General features: G+C 45.2%; 1 protein-coding gene across 1 annotated transcript; it reads right to left on the minus strand.

Moving 5' to 3' along the window:
• Positions 1 to 15,756: 15,756 nt before the first annotated feature.
• On the minus strand, positions 15,757 to 20,978 carry LOC120699371. Its single transcript, XM_039983352.1, has 4 exons — positions 20,835 to 20,978; positions 18,380 to 18,820; positions 16,178 to 17,455; positions 15,757 to 16,099 (listed from the first exon to the last, which is right to left on the minus strand). The coding sequence occupies exons 1-4, from the start codon at positions 20,961 to 20,963 to the stop codon at positions 16,019 to 16,021; spliced, it is 1,929 nt and encodes a 642-aa protein (XP_039839286.1). The 5' UTR covers positions 20,964 to 20,978; the 3' UTR covers positions 15,757 to 16,018.
• Positions 20,979 to 21,272: the final 294 nt, after the last annotated feature.

Genomic DNA, 21,272 nt, shown 5'->3' on the forward strand with positions numbered 1-21,272 from the left:
ATAGACATTTGTGAGGTCCGCATCTTTCTTTTGCTTCCGTTCCTCTCTCCTACCCTGTTGAAACAACCCGGGTTTCCAAAAGGAGAACCCGAACCCTTGTATCGTCGTGATTGTCCCTTGATCAGTAGCTATCATATATAGAACTTATTTCAATTAGATATCCAGACATATCTCACGTTAAATAATTACATAGATTTATTTATTACATAATCCAAAGGATTGTAATACGAGTCTTTGATTACAAGCCCCTTGGGCTAAAAGAAAATAAATAGAAAACGGAAGCCATAGCTAAACTTCTGGGCATTCTTCATCTTCTCAACTCTTCTCCATAGGCAACTCTGAGTGTAGCTTGGACGTCCTTAACTTCTTCCTTTGTCGTCTTGGTTGAATCCTTCCAAACTGATCCTGCATCTATCGGGCTATCCCCTAGGACGGGATAGGTTCACATCACCATTCATTTGCAAGCTTTATGTGGATGCAACGGTATAAAAATATTGCCAAAGGATAAGCTGGGTTTTCCTATGCAAGCCGCAGGCAAGTATATATATTTATATACCTCATCCAAACACCCTGACATTGGCCATACCGGCACTCCAGACACCCGGTCAACACACACCTCCAAAAAACCCCGAATTTAGTGCTCCGTAGGATGTGCCCAACACACAATTCCCAGCTCCCAATCCGAAGTTCGGGAAGGTTCACTCGCCCCTGCTAAAGTCCTAGACACCAACTCCTCATATGGTGGATCTCCACACACGTCAAGACTATCAGATCACGAATTCCCACTCAACACAAACACAACCTCATAGTAGCCAAAGCATTCGATAGTCAATCTAGATAATCACGGGATAACATGGAATACGGTAAATAAATGGCCATGCAGATTCCATCACATCATGACAGAAAAGTAAAGCGGTAGCATAACTAGCAAGCAATGTCTAAATAGGGATTCAAGATGGAGATGGGCGTGAACCTAAGGGTTCTTCGTGGTCTTCCTAGTTCTCCGGGGACTTCTGGTCTCCTGGTACATCCTTCCAGATTCTCTGGTCGTCTGGGACGTCGGTCAGCTTCTTTCCGTTGGGACCTAATAGTAAATACATATAAACATAGGGGCCAAAGTGCAAAGATCCAATCACATAACGAAACCTACTCTAACGGGTAGAGCATGATTTTAGAAGAATATGAAACCGGTTTCATATTTTCGGAGGTCCGATTAATTTATTATGAATTTTTGAAGATTAAAACATTTTTTGGAATTAATAAAGGATTATCAGAAAAAGGAAATCACTCAAAGGTGACATGTGGCAGCACCAGAGCATGCCACGTGGCATGCTGACGTCAGTATGACGTCACCCGGGATAAGGTCCCGCTGACGTCAGTAGTGGAACCCTGCTGACGTCTGTGTTGACGAAGTCAACATTCACCATTGACCGGTCAATGGGTCAGAGGTGGGGTCCGCTATCAGTGGGTCCCGCTGGTCAGTTACACACGGTGGCTGACGGGTAGGACCCACGTGTCAGGTTAAAGCAAAAGCAAAAAGGATAAAGGGCACTGTGTTAGCGGGCTCAACAGGCCAAAAGGGAGGTTGGGCTGCCTCTCGGTTTTATGGGTTTGGGCCAAAAGTGGCCCAGCCCGCTGGGCTCTATCCCTCTTCCTCACTGACTCACTTACAAGGCAGTCCCGTGGGTTAGCGGTCCCGCCCGTCCACTGACGGGTGGGTCTCGGGTGTCAGTGACACCCCGGATCCAGTGCGCCAGGGTGTGATCCCATGCGAATCGGGCTTGTGCGGTGCGTGTGTGTGGCTGCTCGTGCGATGGAAATAGGGGTGGCGGCAGCCATGGTGGAGCAAAGGCGCGTGTGTGGCTGCTCGTGCGATGGAAATAGGGGTGGCGGCAGCCATGGTGGAGCAAAGGCGCGGCAAGGCCGGCGGCTAGGTCTAGGCCAACGTGACAGAACACGGCAGGGCAGGGTCAAGGCTCGACCTTGGGCTCAGAACGGCGAGCGGCAGGTCGATGGCGTCCAAGTGGCGGCGAAGCGATCCCGAGCGTCATCGGCCAGAGCTGGCTGGTGAAATGGCAAGGTAGCGGCTCGAGGAACATGAGTGCGCAGGGCCTAGCACCCCAGGTCTACGGCGGCGCGTTGGCGAGGCAGAGCAATGGCGAGGTAAGGCTCAAGGCGGCTCGGGTGCTTGGCTGTCGTGCCGCGACAAGGCCAAGGCACGGCGGTGGCAAACCAAAGGAGGGTTCGAAGCCAAAACAGGGCGATGGTGAGACCAAGGGCTAACACGCGGCCGGCGGCAAGGCGACGGCGGCGAACATGGTAGAAGAGGCACGGCCCGCAGTCACCGGCCCCATATTTCCACCATGTCTTGCAGTTTGAATAGTAACATTTGTACATCGAACGTAGCTAATGAAGCGTAATTCAGTGGAACTATCTGCTTTCCACTCACGTCTTTATCAGGTCCTACCACCTCCATTCAGGTAGTCTCACCAGACACTACACAGATACACAGGAAAGGTAACTCCAACAAAAGAAGCGTTTGACTATTTGAAAGTTCATAAAAGGTGTCGACACAATGCACGCTGATCTTCGAATAGCTGAGACTATCTGAAACACCACGACTAAGATAGTTGGAGCATGTGACGGTAGTTGCACGTAGTGTGGAGATACGTCCGTGACCACTCCAGCACAGCGACAGGTGACACGACGACTTCTTCCGGATGATTGTACACAAAAAGGGATCCGCCACGGCGATTCGGCCTTGCGGCTGCTCGGGCTGTAAGAGGCCGATCTCTAGCTTTATTCCAATAATAAATTTACAAACATGAATTGAGTCATCCCCGTACACGACAGAGTAGTTCGGTGCGAGCAATTATGTGTACAGATCACGATGACTTAATTAAGATAGAAGAAGGCCAAGAACCCTCCGATGATAGTGACGACGGCCATGGTCCGGACCACCGCGGCCACCATCGGCGGCATCAGCAGCGCCACCTTGGTAAAAATTTGTGAAAAGGTTAAGAATGGAAAAATAATGCATTCAAATTTCTAGGTAGTGGCACATAGTTTTTTCAAGTTTGGCATCTTGGCCACGATCTGCAGGCTCAAATTGCACATATACGGTGCATTCGCACAAAAAAAGTTACATTGGGGCCAGTTTCAGAAAGAGAAGAGATAACAAGTGAGAGTGATTCATTTGTTGTGGTCTGCTTCTCTTGTCATTCGAAGGAAGAAGAATCATGATTCATTTCTTGCAGCTTGTGTCTTCGCTCGGCTGAATGGAGAGACCTAGCTACATGCGCGCACAGGGCCTAGCACCCTAGGTCCACGGCAGTGCGTTGGCGAGGCAAAGGAACGGTGAGGCAAGGCTCAAGGCGGCTCGGGTGCGTGGCTGTCGTGCCGCGGCAAGGCCAAGTCAAGACGGCGGCAAAGCAAAGGCGGGTTCGAGGCCAAAATAGTTCGACGGTGAGACCAAGGGCTAACACGCGGTGACGGCGGTGAAAAGGGTAGAAGAGGCATGGCCGTGGCCACGGGGGTAAGCCGGTGGCGGGACACGCATAGGGTGCTCGGCCAAATGTCGTAGTAGCACCTGCGTGCACTACGCCGTGGCGGCAGCACGCACAGCGCGATGGTGGCATGGCCACGGCGTGTCGGCAGCGATCTGGTCAAGGTGTGCCAAGGCCACGGCATGGCCTTTGGCCCTGGGGTGTGGTTTGGCATGCGCACATGGGCTCGTCGGGCATGGCGATAGTGAGGCCATGGTGGCGGTCGTGATGGGCACGGACACGACACGGACGACGCTTTGGTGGGGCTCCAATGGCGGCGAGGGCTAGGCGACAACTAGATACAGCGGCGGGATCGAGGGCGGGCCTTTCAGCTCGCCCAGCCAGAACACACGCGCGCGAGACGTGGCACGCTCACGATCACCACGCCGCGACATCGCCATGAAGTGGCGACGGTGCATCATGGTGCTCGCTAGGGCAGAACGAGGTTCGGTCGCAGCGAGGCCAAAAGCATAGCCTTTGGGCCCGGCCAAGGCACATATGGGTGCGCGCGAGCACCCATGAAGCTAGGGCTGTGGGATGGCCGGCGGTCAAGGCAAGAAGGCGACGGCGGGCTGCAGGCTACGCTCCGGGGCGACATCAGGCTCCTGCAACCAACCAGAGGGATGGGGTCCTGTAGCAATTCTACGATGGGCTCATCGTCGGTGATGCGCACGATGGAAGCACACAAGGAAACAGGTGAGCACTACTAGAAAACGGGCCTTGGGCACCGGTTGAGAAAGGCCAAAGGCACCGGTTTCCCATTCGGTGCCCCGCAACCGCGACCATTGGCCTCTACTTAAGACACCAGGGTTTTCAACCTGTGCCTTACGCTTCCATTGGTACCGGTTGGAAATACCAGCCGGTACCAAAGAGGCTTCCCCGCTGACGTAAGGTGGCAGCCCCTTTGGTACCGGTTGGTATTTCCAACCGGTACCAATGACCTTTTTCCTTTTTTTCCAAATCCAGTTTTGTTTGTTATATTTATTACTGTTTATTCTTTTATAATTGCTAAACGCACTCAAGCTCTACAGTACTCTACGTTCATTGGTTGTTCGTGTTCGTTTTCAGAGAATATTTGAAACTAACTAAAAGTGAAATGCGAGCATATAATTAAGCTAATTAGATGAACTAATATATTTACAAAATTACAAACATCAAGGCATAATGTTTTAAAATATTTACAAATGTACAAGTCATGTTAGCCGTCCAACTACTAGTCCCCTCATGATGTCGATGAAAGTCCTCTATAGATGTGACCGTCGTGGTAGAACTCGCCTCTAGGATCCAAGATCTCGTTCAAAATGAATCCGGCGAGCTGCTCGCACACGGCGTTGATCCGATCAGTAGAGTAACATTCATCCCACATTTGAGACATCTATCATTTAGGAAAAAAGTATTAACATTATGTGCGTTAGTACAATTATGAAAATATACTAGTGAACGGATTGGACGTACTCTTGTTTCTTCATCAGTAGCCTTCCCGCATGGAGTCATGATGTGCAAGTAGTCGCATACGTAGTACCCGCACCAAGGTGGTGGCTGTACTTCTTATTTGCTGCATTCACCTTGGCTTGTTCGGATTTTTTTTGGGCTTCCTCTGATAGTTTGTATTGTTTGAACTCCTCCCAGTATGGTTTAACCTGAGGAAGATCGTCCCAGTTCGGCTCCTTATCCTTCTTGATGTAATTGGTGTACAACTTCTTCTTGAAAGTTGCAAAGGCAAGGGCCATCTTTCTCAAGGCACATTTCTTCACAAGTCCTTGGTCAACTCCTTCAGAAAGAGTGAACATATCCTTGAGTTCTGCCTATAGCATTTCCTTCTGATGTGCAGGCACGACGTGTTGCTGTTCTTCGGGTTTGGTCATTTTCCATAGTCTTGTGGTGATCGGAATTCTTGCCCGAATAATAACCCCACATTGGTTGACAAATTTTGTGCTAGCATCCTCTAGAGCACTTGGACAGCCCTCTGCGTCCACATCTCTGACGACCTGTCTTCCCTCTATTTTCTTGGTTGGCCGGCATCTCCCTTTTGACTGGCTCAACGAAGTCGATGCGGAGGTCGACTAAATTACAGAAAAGATATGTTAATCGCAAAACTAATCTACCGAAGTCACCATGCATATAGTTTTAAGATTCGTACTGGAACATGCTGCTGTTGATTGGGCGGCAGCGCAAAGTCATCATCTTCTTCATCGGCATCTCCAGACATATTCAGGAACGAATCAGCTGTCCGAGCATCTTCTTCAGCGATTGGCTGGGTGGTGTTGGCCCTCGTATCTTCGTTTATTGCGTCCAACATGTATTTCCCGGCGGCCTGCTCATCACCGAAGGGGTCCATCCTTAACTGAAACCGTAAAAATGTGTTAAAGTATTTGTCCATCCTTAAATGAAGCAGGAGAATAAAATTCTTTGAACGAATATGCGTGTTTGAGAGAGTGTGTGTGTGTGTGTATGTTAGAGGGACAGAGAAAGAGAGAGAGAGTTAGTGAGTGTGTGTGTGTGTGTTAGTGTGAGTTTGTGTGTGTTAGAGTGTATTAGACAGTGTGTGTGTGTGTGTGTGTGTGTTAGAGTGTATTAGACTGTGTGTGTGTGTGTCGTGGAACGGGGTCGAGAAACCGGGTCGAGGAACGGGGTTGAGAGTTGAGGGTCGAAGAACCGGGTCGAGGAACGGGGTTGAGGGTCGAGGTCTAGAGTTGAGGGTCGAGGGATGGCGAATGCGTGAGTTAGAGAGCGAATACAAAATTACTCGTCGTCGTTACTCGTCATTACTCGTCGTTACTCGTCGTCGTTACTCGTCGTTACTCGTCGTCGTTACTCATCGTCGTTACACGAGTTACATGATAAATACATGAGTTATAGAAATACATGATAAATACATAAATACAAGCATTATTCACTCTCTATTTAAATACATGATTAAACAAAGTCTCTCTAATAACTAAATTATACACTATATATAAAGGATATAAAGTGGCTAGGAAAGTCCTTATAGGCGTACAGTATTAAAATGCAGTATGAAAATGTATTTAAAGTGATAGGTGTTGTTCATGTTATACTTGCCTTTCTCAAACTGCTCCTGCTGCTCAAACTGCTCAGAAGATGGCTGCTCTGGGTACTGGTACTGGGGCTCCTCAGATGGATCAACGTCTACTCACGAACACATGGCCAAAACAATACACAACATAAACATACACGCAAATAATGGCATATACTAAGAAATAGTACAACAATACATAAAACAGCAAACAAAACTAAACTAGAACTATTCTACGCATTACAATGATCGCATGGACATAAAGAACGCCTAAAACGGAGCTAGAACACGAAAACTAGGCCTAAAACAAGGTCCAAGGGCTTAACTGTAAGAAAAACAGAGTTTCTGGGGGTTTTCTGCAAAAACCAGGGACAAAAACGTAAAAATCGAAAAGATCCAGGGGCTAACGCGTGAAAAGGTCAGGGGTGGACGGTGGGTTCTAAAAGAGAAAAACGCAGGGGCCTAGGTGCTAAAAACAGGGCTTAACTGGAAATATTTTTGAAGGCGCATAGACTGCGGGTTGATTCTAAAGAAATGGAGGGCCTCTTTAGAAAAAAGGGTGGTGCTGACCGGTATCTGGTATATTTGACTCGGGCTCGGGTTGACTCGGGCCGTCCGATCTGGATCGTGCGGCCTGGGAGGGACTCGGCGTGCGGGCGGCGGCGCAGGGTCACCGGAGCTGAGTCTCCGCGGTGGCGCGGGGCTGGAAGCTCGCCGGCGTTGGCCGATCTAGCGATCCAGAGCTTGGTTCGGCCTAAGGTTTGGCTCAGAAGCACGAGAACGACACGCGTGGTCCACCTGAGGCGACATTTGGGCACGAGATGGCTCGGAGCGGGGTGTTCGGCGGTGAGGGCGGCTCGGCGTGGCGGCGCATCGCCGGCGCAAGGTGTTCGAGGGGTTCCAGTGTGGGAACCGGGGTGCAGGGGGGTTGTGGGGGAATAGGGGAACCCGTGGGTGCTCACCGAGCCTTGGAAACGGGAGGAGCGTCAATGCAGAGGGGTCGACGGCGAGGTTCGGCGACGAGTTGCGGGCGGCACTCGAGGACGGGCCGCTGTAAAGGTCGGAGCAGAGAGCAGTGGGCTCGGGGAAGTTCCAGGCATCGAGGCCGAGAGTAGAGAGGAAGAAGCGGCGGCACGACTATGTGACGGTGCACGCGCGGAGATGGAGGGCGGCGGCAATCGACCGGAGGAAGGTGATGAGCAGTAGAGATTTGGGAGAGGAAGAAGGCAACGGCTTTATACTCGTGGCCAAGGGTACCAGGTAAAAAATCTAACCGGTGCCTTAGGCAGGCCTTAGATACCGGATGCATCTACAACCGGTGCCTTAGACGAGGCCTTAGGTACCGGGTCTCCGCACAACCGGTTCCTAAGGGCCCAACGGGCAGGAAATGAAAAGCCCCTATGGTACCGGGTGGATTAACAAAACCGGTGCCTTAGGCCTTTTGAAGTTCACTTTTCACTCTTCTTTGACCCCTTTGAACGGAATTCGTCAGTATCTCAATGGTAACTCGCGAAAATTTGGACTTCGCGGCCATGGTTTGACTCCCGCGCGACGTCCCACTTTTTTTTTACCCAAATAGGACCCTAAGGTACCGGTTGGATTTTCCAACCGGTACCAAAGGTTATCTTTTCTTTTCCCTCTTTCTTTTTCTCTTGTAAATCTATTAATTGCCTCATAATTCGTAATAAATCTAATATTTGCATAATAAATCTGATAATTGCCTAGAAAATCAGATAATTATCTAATAATTTAAATAATTGTCCAATAGTTAAAATAATTGTCTAATAAATTTGTTATTTGCTCAATAAATTTATTAACAGCCTAGTAAATCATTCAACTAAGAAAATATTTAGGTGCACAATAATAAATCATTTAAATGTACAATAATTTTAATTACTACATAATAAATCATTTAGATGCATAACTAATTATTTTAATTGCATAATAAATCAAATAATTGCATAATAAATTATTTAAATGCAAAATAATTCTAAATACTACATGATAAATCATTTAGGTGCATAACTAATCATTTTAATTGCATAATAAATCAAATAATTGCATAATAAATCATTTAATTATCTAATAAATCAATTCATTGCATAAGAAATCTAATAATGTTTACAGAAAATATTACAAGACATAATCATTCAATTAAGGGAATATTAACGATGGTTCGCTTTACAATCGTCCCTTCATTATGATCATGACGTGCGTATGGAGCCTCCTCTTCGGCTAAAGAATACTTGTGTCAACCTCCACTGCGAACGGAGTCATATCTTCAACCTTATTGTATTCTTCTTCATCTGTGACATCGTCGACTCCCATAATTTTTCTTTTTCCTGCCAGAACAATATGGCGCTTTGCCTCATCTCCGGCACCTACAAAACTTGATTTATTCCTAGACTTGTCCTTTCTCGTTTTGCTAGACATGTCCTGCACATAGAAAACTTGAGTGACATCTTTAGCTAGGACGAATGGTTCGTCTCGATAGCCAAGCTCTTTGAGGTCTACCGTTGTCATTCCGTACTCGTCGACATCGACACCTTTTCCTGTGAGTTTAACCCATTGGCAACGAAATAGAGGTATCTTCAACGACCCATAGTCGAGTTCCCAGATCTCTTCAATGTAACCAAAATATGAGTTCGTTTGGCCACTAGAGTCGGTGGCATCTATACGAACACCACTATTTTGATTGGTGCTCTTGTTATCTTGGGCTCTTGTATAAAATGTGTAACCATTAATTTCATATCCTTGGTACATCAGGATTGAATTTGCCGGACCCCTGGCCAGCCAAGCTAGCTGCTCATGAATTTGATCGTTGGCCATGACTTCCTTCTGCAACCAGGAGGCGAATGTATCATTATGATGTTTTATAATCCATGTCTCAGACTTCAAAGGGTATATACTTCGCACAATTTGCATGTGCTCCTCCATGTATGGAGCCACCAAGGCTGATTGTTGCAAAACTGTGACATGTGCTTTGCTCAACGTGGCATGATCTGTGGCATTTACTGATTTTCTTCCAAGTGTGCCCTTTCCAATCAGCCGCCCCTCATGACGTGATACTGGAATCCCAATTGGGCAGAGTTCTTCCACATAGTCAACACAAAATTCAATGACCTCCTCTGTGACGTAACCCTTCACAATGCTTCCTTCTGGACGAGCCCGATTACGAACATATTTCTTTAGTACTGCAAAGTATCGTTCAAAAGGGAACATATTATGAAGGAAAACAGGACCGAGAATACCAATCTCTTTGACCAGGTGAACTAGAAGATGCGTCATAATATTGAAGAATGATGGAGGAAATATCATTTCAAGACTGACTAATAAACTTTGGACAACATCCTCTTGTAGCCTGCTTAAACTCGATGGATCAATTGCCTTCTGAGAAATTGTGTTGAGAAATGCACATAGCTTTATGATTGTTGCTCGAACATTAGCTAGTAGAATACCTCTAAGTGCAATTGGAATCAATTGCGTCATCAACACGTGACAGTCATGGGACTTTACGTGTGCGAATTTCTTCTCTTTCAAGTTCAGTAGCCTCTTTATATTCAAAGAGTAGCCTGATGGGACCTTGATACTGTTCAAACAGTCGAACATAATTTGCTTCTCTTCCTTACTAAGAGTGTAGCACGCAGGACCTAGATAATGACTTCCTTTATCCCTTTTTTCTGGATGTAGGGCGGCCCGTTGTTTCATATGTTGAAGATCTTGCCGCGCTTCCAATGTATCCTTTGCCTTACCGTAGACACCAAGGAAACCTAGAAGGTTCACACAAAGATTTTTTGTTAGGTGCATCACATCAATTGCGTGGCGGACGTCTAAGACTTCCCAATAAGTTAACTCCCAAAAAATACTCTTCTTCTTCCACATAGGTGCACGTCCGCCATCACTCTGCACTGATTTGCTGTTGGGTCCTTTTTTCCGAATACTACTTTTATATACATCATTGTAGTTCATTCATACTATAATAAATTTGAATTCAAATATATAATTGATAATGCATATAACTATAACAAATAGATACTATTCACTTATCAAATAAATTAAATGATAACTGCTTCTAAAAACCAATTGCTAAGTTATGGAGAAAAATAACTAACCTTTTTTTGAAAAAAAAAACAAAAATTCGCCTCCCCTCCCCTCACTCAGCTGCCATGAACAGTGAGTTCACGACAGCTTGGAGGGGGAGGGGTTGGGGTATTTATAGGCGTGGCTCAAAGGCACCGGTTGGTGCTAAACAACCGGTGCCAAACAAAAGGCATAGGCACCGGTTGATGTTACTAACCGGTGCCTTTGTTGTGGGCACGTGGCGGCACCAGGCCATGGCAAAATCCGGTTCCATTGTCCACCCTTTAGGCACCGGTTGGTTCCACCAATTGGTACCTATTCCTCCTTGTGCTTTTGGTACCGGTTGGTGGCACTAACCGGTTCCTATATTGAAGTTTTGGTACCGGGTGATGCTTTAACCCGGTACCAAACACCTTACCTTTGATCGCCGCTGGACAAAGGTACCAGCTGCTTTTGCAGCCGGTACTGATGCGTGGCAATAGTACCGGTTGCAACAGCAGCTGGTACCTTTGGCCAGGACCTTTGGCCTGTTTTCTAGTAGTGGAGGGAGACATGGCAGCATCCTACCCGGTTCACGCGAGGACGAAGGGGGTGGTGCAGCGGGGTGGTGCGGCCGTGGCGAGGTGAGGCAGAGCTGTGACGTGCTGGGTCGTCGAGGTCATTGTATGGGGCGTCAGCATGGTGGAGAGCTCCTGCGGCGGCGGCATCTCCTTGTCGTGCTGGGCTCCGGGTACTGCAGCGCTGTCCCCTCCTCGAAGTGGCGGCGGCGATAGCCGGCACCTCCCTTCCTCCTCTTCTCCTCCTCCTTCTCCTCTTACCCTATCTCTCCTCTCTGTGCTCTGAACGCAGCGGCGGCGAGGAGGAAAAGAATCCCCGAGCTCTAGGGTTTAAAGGCGATGACTAGGGAGGTCTTATAGGGGCACCACTAGGGTTTAGAGGGCGCGGCCGGGCACGGACGTCGAGGATTGATGATTGGGCTCGGTGTGCGGGGCTGGGGGCATCGAGCAGTTGCTTGCTTGCGATGCTAGGGTTTGGAGTGCGCGCATGAGGGCAGTCAAGGGCGAAGCATGCACTGGTGGCCGACAGCTGGAGGCGCGCAGCAGGCGGGTGACACGAGTGGAGCAGGTGGCGTCGGCGTGAGAGGCGAAAAGCAGAGTAGCCGGCGTATGCACGGGAGAGAAGAACAGAGCGGAGGGGAAAGCTGTAGGTGGGCCAGGGCGGTCGGCGACTGTGGCGACACGGTGTGACTGACAGGTGGGGTCCACCTGTCAGCGGCGGTCGGAAAAGGAAGGGGCGCGGCAGCGGAGCTGGGCTGGCGCGTGGTGCTGGACCGCGCGTGCGGTTTGGCTCGCCCGCATGGGCGGGGTGCTTGGCGGGCCGAGCGGGGCTAGCGGGCCGAGTGGTGCGTGGCGGCGGGTTGGGCTGCAGTGGTGAAGTTGGCCGAAATGGCCTTTGGCCGAGTGGGCTAAGAGAGGTTCAGGTGGGTTTGGGTGCAAGCCAAGTCTTGGGCTGCGTTGGTCCGAACCTGGGTCAGGGTTAGGGTCGGATCAGGTCTCGAGCTAGGGTCAAAGCCGGGTTAGGGTTTCGAATTAATTTGAATGGTTTGATTCAAATTAAATCCCACTAAAGAGTCAGCATTTGAAATTAAATTGAGGGGCACCCCTCAATTTAATTTCCACTCAATTTTCAACCAAGAAAAATAAATCCAACTCGAATTCGTTTAAACAAGGTAGAGCCAAATAAATCCAATAACTCCAAATATTTCCACACTAGCAAAATAATATCCTTATTTATATTCAAAATTTTGACTTTTTAACATTCCAAAAAAATCCTTGGCCTAATCGGCAAGGTTTCTATGTGGCTGCCTGTAAGTACCGCGATGGCGTCTGGCGACCTGGGAGTGTATGGGTTAAATAGCAACAGCCAGATTGAAGCCTTTCAAGGTTGGTTCATCTCATCTTCTTTGATCATGTTTCTTTTTTGCCGTCCAGATGCTGCAGCCCTTTACTGAGCGTGATTAGGATGCATTTCCCATCGTTTTGTTTGCAGTTTCAGCTGATGAGTGCAAAAAAAAGATGACCCCTTAGTGAATCAGGTTTTTTTTTCTCCTTCAATCAGTTTGTAGTTTCTACAATTTCTTTTCATTTTTTTACACTTGCAGATGCTCTATTTCTCACCTTAGTTACGTTATGGTGGTTTTATATGTTTGAGTCATTTTTAGTTGCTGCCTGCAAAGTAGTTGTTCAGTATATAAATTTATGATTAGGCTACCTTACTTATATTGCCTCATGTTTTATGATATCAGTGGATTTGGAAAATTTGATCTTAAATAAAAATCAAGTTGCTATCTATAGCACAGTTATCTGGATAACCCACCTTAACAAGTCCGTAGCTAGAGTTTGGCATGAAAATTCTGCTTATTTTAGCATCGCGGATCTGGTATTATAAAGGAACAGTAATCCTATTTTTTGCAAAAAGTAAAGATACTGATAGATGCAGCTAGGCTACTCTTTATGTGAAGTATATGTATGTTCAGTAGGGTTTGATATAGTTATTCTGCTTTTTGCTAGTTACTATTTTTTTCCATCTTGCAATGTGCCATTGGCCTGTAATTAGTCTTGTCCATACCTGTTTCTAGATGATTCAAAATTCAAACATTTTGTAATCTTTTTTTTCTGAAATAGGTAGGAGACATTTTGTAATCTTGTCTAACTACTATCTGCAGTTGCAGATCACTCCAACCAAGGAAACAGATATTACTTTAGTACCAACACAGCAAGGTGCAAGGTCCATCAATGCTCCAGATATCCTTACTCAAACCGCAGTTGCAACATCAACAGATACACCACACAAGAATGATGACACCATTTTAGCTAAGGTAAACTACAATCACTTGATCTCCTTCTTCTCATTGACTTATCACACAGCAAAGAGTATTGACCTTATGAAATAACAGCACTTACCTTTTTTCATCAAAGGAATTTAGCCATATCCAACTATATTCCATCTATGTGATATTTTGCTTCATATTCCTGCTCTATCATGTAGTCTACTACTAATCTAAAAGAGTTTTAGGATGGAGCTTATAGGAGTTTAGCCATATCCATATATATTCCATCTATGTGATATTTTGCTTCATCTTCCAGCTCTATCATATAGTCTACTGCTAATCCAAAGTAGTCTAAGGATGGAGCTGCAAATTCAGCAACTAAGATAGAAAAGACTATCACAAGTAAAAGGTCTGTATTGCCAATACAGTTTTTTTTTCATAACATATCCAATAATAATCTCATATCTAACATGTACAATTTTTAGGTCACGCCCCTCACCTAGCAAGAAAATTGCCAGAAAACTGCTGCTTGATGAAGACAATGAACATAAAGATGATGGTTGTGTCCATGACACTCCCAAGCTTTGGTATGCCCTTGCTACAAACTTCTAGATGAAACAGATAGATCAGCTACAGATAGCTACACTTGATCAAAAATTATTATCTTTATTAATCCTTGCCAATTTATGCATTTGCTACATCACAATATTATGAACATAATTTTTCTTATTAATCAAATAATCTTTCTGCACTTACCCTTGCAAAAATATTTTTGATTTAGGTACTCCTACCATGTTTACATGTCCTCCTGCTTATACAGTAGATATCATCCTTGCTATTTTCTTCACATATCATCTTTGGATATCATACTTGCTATTTCCTTCACATATAATATTTGCTATTTTCTCTTTACCTTATACAAATTGTCATTACACTAGTGTGAGGTAGCCACTTATCACTGTAAACACCATGAATTGTTGCTTCATGTTATCTTCAACTATTTTATAACCAACACTATTCTTGATAACTACATTTACAGTTCCAGCGCTGATGCTTAGAAGAAAGACACAGATCAGCTCATGTTGTGTTTTCACAGTTGCAGCCCTGCCTAGGCCGACATCTGCTAAATTGCTACTACATGCAATATATTCAGCTGTTTTATAACCTCAGCATCAGTTAACTCTCTTTTGAATACTTTTATGGCTGCAAACGGTGTTATTTCCTACTTTTTAATATATTAGTACTCGCTTTTATTTGGATTAGCATTCTAAGCTACCTACTAAAATTTTTGGTAGCTACTAATGCTGATCCTCAATTGTAATATATGGCTTGACAGAATCTATCGGCTGCACATGCCATTCAATCAACAGTACTGCCGCCGCTGTTAACATATATATTTGCATGAGACAATTGCTATGTGTTTGCCTATCATTCAAAGCATTGCTGTACTATATTTCTAATCTCTCCGGCTGCTACATTTCTATGTTTCGATCTGAATTTTTATGCTATATTTACTCATATATAGAGATATTTTTATTTGGAATCAAGAAACTGATGATAAAGCGCGCAACGCGCACATTATGTTCTAGTGAACTTAAAGACTTAGGCCACTGGTACAACCGTGCTATCGCTGATTGCTGGGAGGAGGATGGTGGTGATCCTTGTGAAGTTTGCGGAGACGTGCCATTTTTATGAGAACACCATATTCTAATTGAAATAGCATGTTACATTACTGTTCGCACGAGACATGCATTATACGTACTAATACATGTTTCTACATTGACATGGCAATACTGTTGAGCTGTGGAAATAACAATTTAAAGTACGTTTAAGAGCCAAAGGTGTACTCTGATAATCTGAAAATATTAATATGCAAATAAAAGTATTAATAGCTATTTATGAAAGTATATTTGGGGCATAATAAGTGAATGTACTGGTGTTCATATCGACTGACTTTATTATTTTTAGAGCCGAGTTCAGAGTTTTACGTGCACAACATAATTATATTGAGTCTCACAGCGTAGCACACTTCATATACATGGACGATAGTGTATGTATCTCTTATGCAACATATTGCTCCGACTTTATTTTGTTTGTTTCAGTGATGCGTAGGCTGTGACTTGCTGATCTTTTATTAAGTAATCTCTACCTCCTGTTTCAACACAATCTTGTAGGCATAAAATTTGCATGCGTCTGATTTTTAAAACTTTTTTATTGCATCTTTTCATATCGTACAGCTGGTGGAAGATTAAAACCCCTGGTGAGGATGACGCAGTGATCCATTCATTAGCTTCAGCTTTCTGCTGATGACATCTTTATTAAAGGACGATAGTACAACTTAATTGGGAACTGATATATGGGGACTAATAACAAGAACAATTAGTAAGTACTAATGGGCGGGTGCTGCCCAATGCATATTATTCTCGGGAGGGAGCCGGAGGCACTACTATGGCCTGGCTTATTTTTATTTGTACTGTGGCCACTCACAAGATTCCTCTGCTTTTGGCGGTGCGTCATGCATGCATGCGCCTACTGGTCCGGCCCGTGGCCATGCGTCTTCTCTCCGGGGGTGGAGGAGCTCTGCCACTGCTTGATCGCATGAATAGCGGCCTGCATATCCAAGACAAATAGAGATTGATCGGATTCATAGATAGATATTGGTACAAACACATAAAAATGTATACGTACCAGGTAAATGTCATGCTGCCTTGCTCGGCTTATCCCCCCATGCAGGACGTCAGTGAGATTGCGGGACTCGTCGTCTTGATGCTGATGGGCCAGCTGGAAAGCTGGTGGCACCTCGGCGTCCAGCTTGCACCACAGTTGGAATCGCTTGTTGATACCGTCCAAGAGCCCAATGGCGCGCTCGTAGACAGCTCGGTCTTCCGCTCCTTGTTCATATGCTTCCTTGAGCAGCAACTTCCTGTGGACCTTCTGCACCATCATCTCCATCACTGGCGTGCGGAACATGGCCTCCGCCGGTAAGCCTGTAACCGTTGCGCGCTGCATCTCATGGCTCGACAGCCATGAGTAAATGCATCCAACACCCAAGCCCTTCCTGAGGATGCCCACCATTGCATTGACGTCCACGTCAATGCTGCCCAGGTCAAGCAAGGACTTCGGGGTGGCTGCTTTCCAGGATTCATCAGATTGCTTGAACTCCATCCACTTCCTCTGCAGCATGTTGGCTGCAATGGACTGCAACACTGGGTCATCAACACCATCTTTCTCCTTGGCACCACCAGCATCCTTCTTCAAGGCCTTCAATTCCTGTAGGACGCCTAGGAGCAGGTCCACCACCTTGAACCGGACCATCTGCTGCAGGACCAAGGGGAATGGAGGGCATGGGTTTGCAGGAAGCGATGGATCCTGGGTCGTGTGAACCGCGACGGACACGGAGCAATTGTTAGTTGAGGTTGATGACTTCCCACCCAGCATATCCTTGTACGTGACCCTAGCAGTGATCCCACTCAAAGTGGTATAGTAGCCACGCTCCCAAGACCCAGTAGTGTAACTGAAGTAGACGACCAAGTCCTTCACCTCCCCAGCACACAGCATGCCAATTGAGATGCCTGATCCTGGAGCAGCCCGGCGTGTGTAGCCCCCGGAGTCGACCCTTGTTATCTCCAAGCTGCTTGACGTGATGTCGACGCAGGTGTCAAAGGCGACGATGGTCTTTAACCCGGCTAGGCAGACAGCCAGCGCCTCCATAATGTTCTTGTCGAGGTCTTTGTTGTCTGTGATTGAGGAATAGGTTCCATAGGATTCTTTGGCGATGTAGTGCAGTGCCTTTGGGTCAGCCTTGAACAAGCCCAAGGTGTGGACTGGGTACTTTCGGAGGAGGCCTCGGATGGGGTCAGTGAGGGCAAGACTCTCATGGCTCCACATGAATTGGCTCTTGTCTACACCATCCGAAATGAGGACGATGCAGCCTGCACGCGTCTTATCAGCACGGTCATCCAGGAGCTGTAAGCATGGGTACATAAAAAATTATAAAACAATAAAAAGAGGAAAATATTTTGTAGCGAAGAAGAGTCTAACTAAGCTACAGTCTGATAATAATAGAAATTCGGAGTAACGACTACATGAATCAACTGTTTTATTTTTATGTAAATCCAAAAGTAAAATACCTAAATAAATGGAGTGTAGTTATAAGAAAAATTAATTAGAAAAACTCAGTGATCAAATTTCTGCATGCACTCTAAAATCTAAAATTAACAAAGTACGGAGTGCCTTCATATATGAAGTGTAATATCTTCCTTAATAATAATAATTGGAATAAATATTTTGGCGGCTAACACTGTATAGCTAAAGATAGGAACAAAGCATAAATAAGAAAAATGTTAGAACGTGTCTACAACCACCAAATGCGTATGTATTCTGTTGAGCAGTTGAGGGCCCAGACAACTTTGGTCTCGGGAGTAAAATGATTACCTTGCACCTCTCATGGATAACCATTAACACGTAGCTAGCATTAGTAACCTTATTAAGTGCAATAAGCTATTGAAATATATTGTATATTTTGAGTTATTGGAAATCATATAGTCTAACAAGGATATGAATATAACAAAATGGAGAGATATTTGAGAAAAGAAAAGCAAATTAAAGGAAAAAAGTGGTTGCTTGCTGTGCAAATTTGCAATTTGCAGGGACCGACTTGCTAGTTAACACTTTTACATGAAAGTACAGCCGGAGTGCTATGCCTATGTTTATCCTCTCGTTGGGTTACATCCTAAATTAGTTTTGGCCGCGGGATATTACCATCTATTATTGTTGTCATTTTTACTAGAAAGTATATATATGGAAATGTTATCAACTACTTAATTCTTATGTGCAAACCTAAATAAATTCATATTTGAAATAAAATTGAGTAGCTAGCTCGCTACATACCTTCACAGCATGCTCCAAGCTTGGTTTAAAGGCAGTGTCGCCCTGAGTCACGAGCCCATCCACTTTTTTCTCAATAGCCATCCGACCACCGCCAGAAATTTCTAAAATGCCAGTAGTATGCTCTTTGATGACCTGATCGTTGAATGCTACGATGGCAAGGCGGTCATTGTCATCAAGCTGACTTATTATAAACTTCAGGGCATTTTTCAGCAAATCCATCTTTGATGGCGTCTCTTCTGACGATGATGCCATCCAGCTAATGCTGTGGCTAACATCAAGCAATGTAACTATGTCAATGGACCCATTGCTCTTCATAGACGAGGGTGCTTGGACACGCACCACTGCCGTCCCATTTAACCTTGCTCTGTGAATGTAGTCAACGAGAAGTATAGGGGGGTTCATGGCAGCATTCACTCTGACCTTTTCTGAGGCCATCTTAACCTGCATTTGAATTTTAGAGTCAGAGAAGCCTTTGAAATTTACTACTACTCGCTTCAGTAAGGTAAACAAGCGATGTGTAGAATCGAACCTTTCCAACTTAGGACATATATTTTTTATCAACAATTATTTATATATATATATATATATATATATATAGAGAGAGAGAGGCTAAACTGTGGCTAGCTACACAATACACTACTAGAAAAATTACTTAAGGCATCGGTTGAAAATGCCCTTTAGTACCGGTTCTTGAACCGGTACCCCGAATCCGGTACCTAAGGTTTGGTCTTTGGTACTGGGTAAAATAACCAGTGCCTAAGGCCCTTCTTTGGTACCGGGTGATGTTTTCACCCGGTACCAAAGCATTTTTATCAAAAATATGCGCGCGGGTGGAGGCTAGGATTCAAACTCGGGACCTCTTGCCTCGCGTGTACCATCCTTATCATCTCACTTACGCATTACTTGTGATGCAAAGAGAGATATTTTTCTTCTAAAGTAACCCATGGACGAGCCTCAGCACACCGGGTGCCTATGTGTAGCCTTAGGTACTGGTTGGTGTTACCAGCCGGTATCTAAGGATCTCCATAAACTTCCATCCATCCCAAAAGTAAGAAGAACCGGTACCAATACTAGCATAGGTACCGGTTTTCCTTTGTACCGGTATTTTTGAGGTGGACCTTTAGCGTGTTTTCTAGTAGTGATAGTTTATCATGTAGCCACTTAGATTTACTATAGTATTAGTGCTATAAAATTAATTTTTATCGCATTATAATCATCTTTACTGTCAAAGTGAACGTAAATGACATAGAAAAATTGTTGTAAATATCGGTTTGCATGTCGTAAATCGTAGCCATATTGTGTAGCTGGCCACAGAATAGCAGTTCCATATATAAATATATATATGAATAGTACTATTTTTTAACGAACATATGTAACTATTATACCTAATGTGATAGCTGCCCCACTACGGGTAGTAGCTACCAATAATATATTGCATCAAGATCCCTGTGATTCTTTACCTTGCTCTAGCAATTCTTAGGGTGGATGTTGCAGTGGCTTGTTAGTGTTGTCTCTAATGCACCCCCATGCCATGCTAGCGAGTCCCCATAGACTCTACGTGTAATTAGCTACTACAATTTCCATGCTATATTTTTCTTTTCTTACCAGTTTTATTTGAGGAACTAGTTCACTCCCCACGCCCTCCCCCCCCCCCCCCCACCCCCACCCAACCAAAAAAAAACCTCATTTTCCATTACTATGCATAACGGAAACCTCGTACACTTTGGCTATGTTGGTGATCAAGGGCGCTGGATTACATGGGTGTTGACAAGTCACATTGGTTTTGCCACGGAGCTTTGTTGAGGTTTTTGTTTATCATGCCAGTTCTCGTCCAGGTGCACGCGCTTCTTTTAGCATTGCACAAATTTGCACAGATACTTCTAATTTGGAGGATACGAATTTGTGAAATGATGCATTAGAATGGCAAAATGATGCATTCAAATTTGGAGGATACGAGTTTTTTCTAGTATGGCATCTTGGCCACGATCTGCAGGCTCAAATTGCACATGTGGTATTTTGACGTGATTCTGACATGACTCGCTAGTAAATAAATGTGGCAATTGAATATATAGACACACTGAGAGCTGTACAGATTAATAAGATATGACCTGGGGGCAACTTAACTTGTCAGGTTTTAGTCCTAAAAAAAGGGTGTTTTCCATCTCCTTAGTCCTTACCCCATCAATGTCGATATAAACTACGGGGTACCATATATTAAATAGGCTTGATGCAATCAAGCTTTGACTTTGGAACTGCCTTTTCTTTTGTAAGGGAAATATAAATTCTTCCCTCTATACTAACTAGCATGACATAGGTGTTAAATTACCAAACATCTAAATATGTGACATCCAAATTCACCTTGGTGTGTGGAGTGCATTGATGGTACTGCTTCCTACTTAGAACCTCATGTACAGAGTTGGATGGAGAGGGTGACGGGCTGTATGTGCTTAATTACCTGACGGAGACGTCGATTTGGTGGATGTTGTTGCGGCGGGGGTGAGGTCGTTGCTGACTGGAGCCCTGACACAATCCCTGGTATCTGTGGTGATGAGGAGGATGGAGAGGAGGGGACTGGTGCTGCCATTATATAGGGAGGTAGGTGATGTGAGCTCTAAGATTTCCGGAGGAATCATGGTTGAACTTCCGGCATCGGTGCGAAGCTCTCGCGGTCTCATGTTCACCGTACATTGTGGTGGAGCCAGTTTTAGAGAAAGAAAGAGAACAAGTGAGCCTGATTCATTTCTTGTGGTCTGCTTCTTCTCTTGGCTGAAGGAAGGAGAATCCTGATTCATTTCTTGCGGCTTGTGTCTCCGCTCGGCTGAAAGGAGAAACCTAGCTGATAAAGTTAGCATTACAGGAGGATCACTGATTGTTGCCTCGGCACTGCCTCAAT

Source organism: Panicum virgatum, chromosome 3K (genome assembly GCF_016808335.1).
Source record: "Panicum virgatum strain AP13 chromosome 3K, P.virgatum_v5, whole genome shotgun sequence".
Classification (NCBI taxonomy): Eukaryota; Viridiplantae; Streptophyta; class Magnoliopsida; order Poales; family Poaceae; genus Panicum; species Panicum virgatum.

Bases quoted from the DNA above. Each gene is read 5' to 3' on its own strand.
- LOC120699371 (XM_039983352.1), bottom strand. From the start codon at position 20,963: ATGGCAGCACCAGTCCCCTCCTCTCCATCCTCCTCATCACCACAGATA. The intron at 18,821-20,834 runs GTAATTAAGCAC...ATTCAAATGCAG, and splicing joins CAAATCGACGTCTCCGTCAG to GTTAAGATGGCCTCAGAAAA. The intron at 16,100-16,177 runs GTACGTATACAT...TTGGATATGCAG, and splicing joins GGCAGCATGACATTTACCTG to GCCGCTATTCATGCGATCAA.